Below are 8,524 nucleotides of genomic sequence, written 5' to 3'. Positions count from 1 at the left end.
TCTCTCTCTCTCTCTATATCTCTCTATCTCTATATCTCTCTCTCTCTCTCTCTCTATATCTCTCTCTCTCTCTCTCTCTCTCTCTCTCTCTCTCTATATCTCTCTCTCTCTCTCTCTCTCTCTATATCTCTCTATCTCTATATCTCTCTCTCTATCTCTCTCTATCTCTCTCTCTATATCTCTCTCTCTCTCTCTCTCTCTCTCTCTCTCTCTCTATATATCTCTCTCTCTCTCTCTCTCTCTATATCTCTCTCTCTCTCTCTCTATATCTCTCTATATCTCTCTCTCTCTCTCTCTCTCTCTCTCTCTCTATATCTCTCTCTGGATTACATTTCTGCCTAATCCGCTCATTCTTCCACCTCTCTGCCACACCCCATCTTCAGCATAAATGCCATCTTTTCCTATGACATAGGTTTAAGGTGAGAGGGGAAAGATTTAAATGGAGTAACTTCATGCGGAGGTTGGTGAATGTGGAAATGGTGGAGGCTAGTATGATTTCACCGATTAAAAGGCATCTGGATGGGAACATGAATAGGGAGGTTTTGGACAGATATGGATCAAATGCTGGTAAATGGGACTAGGTCATATTGGGGTGTCTGGTTGGCATGGATGAATTGGACCGAAGGGTCTGGTTCTGTGCTGTAAGACTGTGATTCTACAAAGCCACTCTCAACAACTACATTCTAAAGGGAATGTTGCTGTCTTCTACAATACCCTTGGAAACCAATTAATATTAAAGAACTATAATTTAATCTGTTCATTGAAAAATTTTAGTGGTGACGTGGAGTTTCCATCTCTATTTCCTTTTGAGTTGTATTTACATATTGCAGGCTTTCAGCTTGCAAAACACAATGTGAAAGTAGTTGCTCAAAGTAATTTTATCTTTGGACACAAAATGTAAGGGTGTTCATTTGATCATTAATAATGTAAAGAATGTCAAGCTCATGGCATTCAATTTTTGCAAATAGATTGTGATAAATATTTTATATTAGTACTTAAAAGGTTGTTCTGTTTACTCTACTGTTTAACCTTGTGTGACTAATTTGCTTTTATTATTTTATCTTTGTTTTCTGTATTTTATTCTTTCTGTTGTGCATAACACTCCAAATGGGCCAGGAGAAATGGAATGTAATTTGTTCCAGTGCAGTTTTATCAAAAACAACAGATTAATTTTTTGAGCACAAATGTTGCGCATATATGTTTGTTAACATTACACATATTGCATAATCTGTTTATTCAGTTTGAGGTATGGTGTATTTCGTAATTGCCCTTGAGAAGGTTATAGTGAGCTATCTCCTTGAAACATTGCAATCCATGTGTTGTTGATACATCCACCATAAGGTGGCAATTGCAGAATTTTTATCCAGCGTTAGTGTAGGAATGTCAACACAGTTCCAAAGGAGGATGATGAGTGGTATGTAGGAAAACCTTTCATGGTTCAGTGTATTCCCCTGCTAGAACTATCCTTGTTGTTCTAGATGATAGTGGTCTTGTGTTTGAAAGATGCTGTTGAAGGAGCTTTGGTGTCTGTTGTAGATACTAGAGTGTGTCAGTTGTGAAGGGACTGGATGTTTGTCAATGTGGTCTAGATTAGAATAGTACTAGAAAAGCACAGCAGGTCAGGCAGCATCCGAGGCACAGCCCAATCAAGTGGGCTGTTTTTGACCTGGATGTTGTCAAGCTTCTTCAGTGTTGTTGGAGCTGCACTCTTCCAGGCAAATGGGAAGTATTGCAGCACACTTCTGACTTTGTGTCTTTGTAGATGGTGAATGGGTTTTGGAGAATCAGGTGGTGAATAATAATTCACCACCGAATTCCCAGTCTCTGATCTGCTGTTGTAATCACAGCATTTTCTTTGTCTATTCCAGTTCAATTTCTATTTAAATGGTAACTGCATGGATGTTAATGGTGGGGATTCAGCAATGGTCATGGTAGTCAATGTCAAGGGGCGATGGACAGATTCTGTTGTTGAAGATGGTCATTGTCTGCACTTGTGTGGTGCGGCTGTTACTTAGACTTGTCAGCCAAAATCTGGATCTTGTCCAGGTCTTGCTACTTCTGGGCGTGAACATCTCCACTTCTGATGTTATGATTAAGGCAAGGTAAGTGATGAAGTAGCTGAAGATTGTTGGACCTAGGACATTACCCTGAGGAACTCAACACGGATGTCCTGGAGCTCAACAACCAGAACCATCTTCCCTTGAGCCAGTTATGACTCGAACTGGCAGAGAATATTTCCTGATTCCCATTTACTCAGAATTTGGCCACAGCTCTTTGATGTTAAATGTGGGCTTAATGTCTTTGTCCGTCATTCTTGTCTCCTTTGTGGAGTTCAACTCTTTTGTCTATATTTGATCCGACAATGTCATGAAGCCTGGAGCTGAGTAGGTATCACCAGACCCAAACTGTGCAACAGTGCTCAGATTACTGCTAAGCAAGGGCTGCTTGTCTTGCCTTTTAAGATTTACCTATAATATCCAACTCTGATACTTACCTATTAATATCAATTATTTATATAGTATTTTTAATAAAATGGAGCATTGTTTTTGAATTTTAAAAAAATCGCATGACAAAATCTGGGCTGAAGGGATAGTTATTATAAAGTGTCTTAAAGCATTATGAAGTTGAAGACATGTACTGTACCTTTAAGAGAGCTTGAATGGTATTGTGAACTGAGAGATTACAAGCACCTGTGTATATGACTAGATGGCGGTCTCAGAGTGTACTGGAAAATTGAAAATATGTAACATTTCACTGTGAAATGGCTATCTGAGTTTTGGTTGCTGTTTTGACAACTATTCGAATTTAAACTGATTGGTTAAATATTCCCCAGCATACTGAAACCCAGTTGAGTTTGAATTTACTGTTTTGCCAACATCGAACTAATGAGATGCTCCAATTTTGGGAATATAAAAATGCAAGCTTTTTGAAAATTGGAGAGAGAGCAACTGCTATTGAGAGAGACCCAAGAAATTACTAAACACTTGGTATCAAAGGTACCTTTTTCATTTGAAACATAATCACAGCAAAATGAAAGAAGCTGACCCAGGGAATTCAGCAGTTAGAAGAGTCAAGTCACAGAAGACGACAGCGGTTGTGTGGTTTTGAAATTAAGTTGATGTAATTTTAATAAGTGTCTTATTGGAACAGATTTGGATGTGCCAATGTTGGACTGGGTGTACAAAGTTAAAAATCACAACATCAGGTTATAGTCCAACAGGCTTATTTGGAAGCACGAGCTTTTGGCGTACTGCTCCTTCATCAGGTGGTTGTGGAGTATACAATCATAAGACACAGAATTTATAACAAGAGTTTACAGTGTGATGTAACTGAAATAATACATTGAAAAAGACCTGGATTGTTTGTTAAATCTCTCATCTTTTTAGAATGACCATGTTGGTTTCAGTTCTTTTATATGAAACTTCCAAGCTTTGTTAAAGTTAAATTCTCAAGTGAACTTTAACAATAGGTGCCATGTCAGTTCAGATAATGCATCAAAGGTGTGAGGTGCCCTGTGTGAGGCTGTCTGTGTCTCAATGTTCAGACGATGCTACTTTTAAAAAAAGTGATTTATAGAATCTTACAGGGATCGATGCAGTTTTTGAGCAAAATGTAATTCCTCAAGAACAAATTCACCCACAAACTTGTGTGTGTTTGGGGGTGGGGGGGTATAAGTGTGTGTGAGTGTAAACGGGTATAAGTCTGTGAGAGGGGGTGTGTGTGTACACACTGCAGTCAGATCACCTGTAGTGTGACATGAACCCAAGGTTGAGGCCATCCCCATCGGTACTAAACTTGGCTATCGGCCTCTGCTCGGCCATTTTGTGTTGTTGCCTGTCCTGAAGTTTGCCTTCGAGGATGGTCACCTGAAAGTCTGAGGCTGAATGGGCCAGACCACTAAAGTGCCCTCCAACTGGGAGGGACCACCCTGGCTGTTGATTGTTGTGTGGTTTCCATTTATCCATTGCCATAGCCTCTACTCGGTCTCGCCAATGTACCATGCCTCAGGGTATCCTTGCCTGCAGTGTATGAGATAGACAATTGTGGTGTTGTTGGCTTCAGTTTTGCTCGTGTCCCATATTTGAGTGACTTCGGCAGTCATTTGACATGCAGCCCCAGGACAGTTGACTTTTTGACTTGCACAGTTTATATGTACTGTGATGGTGGAATCATTACTAGTTGACACTTCCCCAGTTATGATGAGAACGATTGCAAAACATACTTCAAATAGTGTGGTCTCCTGACGAGATAGTTACGGTCAAATTCTCATTCATACACCACAATAAATCTTGCATCAAAAACAGAATGCAAATAACCGATTGGTCTGATGACATGTTGGAAAAGGTGCAAGACAAATAATTCGTACCTTTAATTAACCAAGATGTGGAGGTGTCGGTGTTGGGCTGGGGTGGATAAAGTTTAAAAGTCACACACCAATAATGGATGCATTGTAAGAGTGACCTTGGTTATATGTTGATGAATGGAACGAAACTTTTTTAAGACCTGCTTTCAAGTAATTGTCATCCTGAATAGTGTTAGCTTGCTCTAGGTGAGAGAATTGCCAGTACTTTTGGTGCAGCCTGCAGAAAGATGAGGATCAATTTATAAATGTCAATTATTGATTAGTTCTCAATTCTGATTTTGCTCATGCTTAGGCTGGTACTGTAACATGTAAAGAAGACCGCAATGCAAATGACCCAAATGCATCCCTCTTCCCTAGATCTTGTGTCTAATGTATGTTTATGTATAAAGTTATACACAGTGTCAACCTTCGGTCAGATGTAATGCACTGAGTCAGAGTCATACAGCACCGAAACAGGCCCTTCAGTCCAACTTGTCCATGCCAACCAAATTTCCCAAAATAAACTAGTTCTACCTGCCTGCATTTGCTTATTTTGAAGTCTCATGTTTGTGGACTGAAGCCACATTCTAAAAGTTGAAGTATGACATTTATCTGCCACTTAAGTGTAACATTGAGGCATGTTCTATCGTTACAGGTGTTATTTTTTCCAAAAAGGTGTCAACAATGCCAACCTACCCCACTGGGACTGTCTATATTTTCCAGCCTGGCAGTTAAACATACTATTGTTCTCAAATTCTGATCATGTAATCTGAACCATCAACATTCTCTCTCCCCCAGCACTCCATCTTCCTCACTATCATACACCCACATCAATATTGCCTGATGTACTGTGATCTCCAGCAATTTTTGTCTTCAACCAATGCCTTGCCTATTCTATAAAGTAAATGTATATGTTCCAATGGATGCCTTTAGGGAAGAATAGAAGAATGTTCCTGATATCCTGATCAACACTTATCCCTCAACCAGTACCCAATATGGATGATTTGACAATTTAACTTACGAAGTTGCTGCTTCGTAACAATGGTCGGCATTTGTATCTAGATTACATTAGGGCACCCTGCGATTGTGCAAGGTGCGGTACCAACTCTTCGTCCCTATATTCATACTCGTGTCAACTCCCGGCTTGATTTCTTCAATACCTATCTTGTTGCCTTGCAATGAGTAAGTTCTATTCTATTTCCTCCAGTTTTCTGTCACTACAGTCCTTACTGACACCAACAATGCCAGAATGAAATACTGAAGCTGCTTTATATGAAAGTTTTAGCAAAATGGAGTTTGTTAATTTGTTACAATTTAATGGAAAAATGTGGTTGTATAGTAGCATCAAATGGGGAGGTTATGAAGGAGAATACTTATTTAGGCTGATTGGCAAACAAACAAAAACGTTATTTGAAGAATTGGCAAATGGGCAGGAAACAGCGAGTGGGATAAAGGTTCTTTTTCAGATTGGCGCCATGTAACCAGTGGGGTTCTACAGGGGTCAGTACTGGGACTGCATTTGTTTGAAATATATACAGGTACAGATGACTTGGAGAATGGAAGCAGTTTACACACAAATAAGTGGAAAGGGAAGTTGCAACGATGTAAGCCGTTCATAGAGAGATATTGATCAGTTAGGTGAGTGGCAAAATGTTGGCAAATGGAGTATCTATCATGTAGAAAAATGTGAGGAAGGAGAACAGAAGCCTTGTTTAAATGGGGAAAAACTGCAGAAAGCTGTGATACAAAGGGGTTTGGGAGTACTTGTTCATGAAACACACAAAGCTAGCATATAGCTGAAGTAGGTAATCAAGCAGGCTAACGGAATGTTGACCCTTATTTCAAGAGATTTGGAGTAGAGTAAGCAAGTCTTAATGCAACTGTACAATGTGCTGGTAAGACCACATCTGCAGTATTGAGAGCAGGTTTGGTCCCCCTATGTAAGGAAATACGGTATTTATTTGGAGGCATTGCAGAGAAGGCTCATGAGGATGATACCTGGTATGGAGTGATTGTCTTATAAGCAAGAGTTAAGCAGGTTGGAACTCTACTCACTGGAATTTAGGAGAATGAGAAGTGATTGCATTGAAACATATACGATTCTTAAAGGGGCTAGTTAAATGTTCAGGTATATTTCCCCTCCATGGGAGAGTCTTTAGAGGGAATAGTCTCCGAATAAAGGGGGCTAATTTAAAACTGAAAAGAGGAGGAATTTCTTCTGAGAGTTGTGAATCTTTGGAATTCCTTGCTATAGAGAACAGTGGGGACAGATGTATGTTTAAGGCTGAGGTTGATTCTTGATCAGTTGGGGAATCAAGGGTTACGGGGAAAGTGGGTGTGAGGAATGTCACATCAACCATGATCCTATTGAAAGGTGGAGCAGGCTTGAGGGGCTAAATGGCCTGCTCCTGTTCATATGTCTTGTGGTCTTATTAACATGAAAAGAAATTCATCCTGTGTGTGGTTAGAATGTGGAATGCATTGGCCTAGAACATTGAGGAATAATTGTCACTTGCAAAATGGAGTTGGATAATGGGCTGAAGAAAGAAAATTTCCAGGGGTTCAAGGAAAACATGGGAGTGGGACTAAATGAATTGTTCTTGTAGATTTCCTGTATAGAGACATTTGGACAACATTCTTCTATATTATAACCATTCTATAAAAGTAAATGTAATAATAGAAGTGAATTTTGAGGAAGAAGACCCTTTTGCAAAATTCCTCAGTTAATCCAAAATATTTTCTAGACTTTCCTTTGCAGTCTGATGTGCTGAGTGTTTAATGCATTTTCTGTTATTTCAATGAGTTATGTATTTTCTTATTAGCCAGAAGAACAAAATTAAATAAATGTCTTCTTTTATGGTAGACTGACATAAGTCATTTTTGACAAACTTTGTCAATGGAAACAGCCATTTTGTATGTAAGAAATAATCACTTCAGCACTTCTAAAGCTATTGATTTTGAACTTGATCAGATGTCTGTTTGAACATATTGAAAATGTAACAAAAATAATTTATGCCTAGTGAGGCTTTCTGGCTTTTGGCAAATTTTCAGTTTGATTCCTTTTGTTGTATCTGAAAGCAAATGTGCTCAACTATAACTGCAGTAGTACTGCTCAGGAACTGCTTACCTTTTTATTTTAAATTTATATTTGATTTGCACTGATTTATCATTGATCTCATTCTGGGTGGAGCATGCATGTAAGACGTGGGCATGGTATTGCTGAATTATTTTAGCTTTGCTGATGAATTATTTATTCTACCCCATTCTTCTGTAAGAGCAGCATGCACGTATGAATATTTCTGCTTTTGAATTTTGATCCAGTCTCTCAGGCAGGGTTTCTGCACGTGAACCTGATATACTCTGCAGTATTTGGTATCTCCCTCGCCTTTTTCTAAGTTGCTCACATTCCAGTGCAGTAGGTTGATGATGTCACTGCTTATTCATGAGGCTTTTGATCTCCTTGTTTCATAGGGAGCTGTGATTGGTATAGACGATGAGGATGACAGCACCTTCACAGTCACAGTGGATCAGAAGACATTCCATTTTCAAGGTGAGAACGAGAGAGATTCTGACTTGGATTTACGAGGACGCAAGGAGCACTCTGCAGAGAGACTGGATGAAAACTGATGCTTGGCATTTTGTGTGTGAATTGAAATTTTGTCAGTATTTGTGAGGCACCTCTCAGACTGAGTTGAACATTCTGGATCTTGATTTGCAGGTTAGAACTGTGGGTGTTTGACTACACTGAATTAAAAACATATTAAAAAAAGGATCATTTTCACCAGGATTTGGATTATATATAAAATAAAGGATAAGTTATAAAGGGAAAAGAAATGCTCATTATCTGTTTGCAATAGTCTGAACTGCTGGGTCTTTGAACTGTTACTCTGCAGTGTGAGGACTGTGGCAACACAGGCAGGACAGCAACTGAGCCAAGCAGGGTTGTGTCTCTACTTAGACTGCAGATGTGCATGAACAGGAAAGCTGAAAGCAGCATTTGGCTTTAAGGTGGAGCCTTATGTCCTACAACCAAACAGTTTCTTCCATCTGCATTATTTGTCTTCTCTCCTTCATTTCCTTGCCATCATTGCATTTTCTTACTGATCTATAATGCTAATTTGATCAGCTATTGCCATGTTTCGCCACTGTATGCTGTGGTTCTCCGGTAGGAAGGGTAAGGCA

At 39.3% G+C, this 8,524-nt stretch overlaps 1 protein-coding gene across 2 annotated transcripts in view; it reads left to right on the top strand.

The window, feature by feature from the left end:
- Positions 1 to 8,524, top strand: part of osbpl9 (oxysterol binding protein-like 9) — a 291,494-nt gene that overhangs the window by 66,994 nt on the left and 215,976 nt on the right. For both annotated transcript variants that reach the window (XM_087990606.1, XM_087990605.1), the window contains exon 3: positions 7,814 to 7,892. In XM_087990606.1, the coding sequence (XP_087846732.1) occupies positions 7,814 to 7,892 (79 nt within the window). The remainder of the gene's footprint in view (positions 1 to 7,813; positions 7,893 to 8,524) is intronic.

This window comes from Chiloscyllium plagiosum, unplaced genomic scaffold (assembly GCF_037043375.1).
Source record: "Chiloscyllium plagiosum isolate Xiang-an unplaced genomic scaffold, Cpla_swu_hap1 HiC_scaffold_9, whole genome shotgun sequence".
In the NCBI taxonomy this organism is placed as follows: Eukaryota; Metazoa; Chordata; class Chondrichthyes; order Orectolobiformes; family Hemiscylliidae; genus Chiloscyllium; species Chiloscyllium plagiosum.
This window is presented reverse-complemented; position numbering and strand designations above follow the sequence as displayed.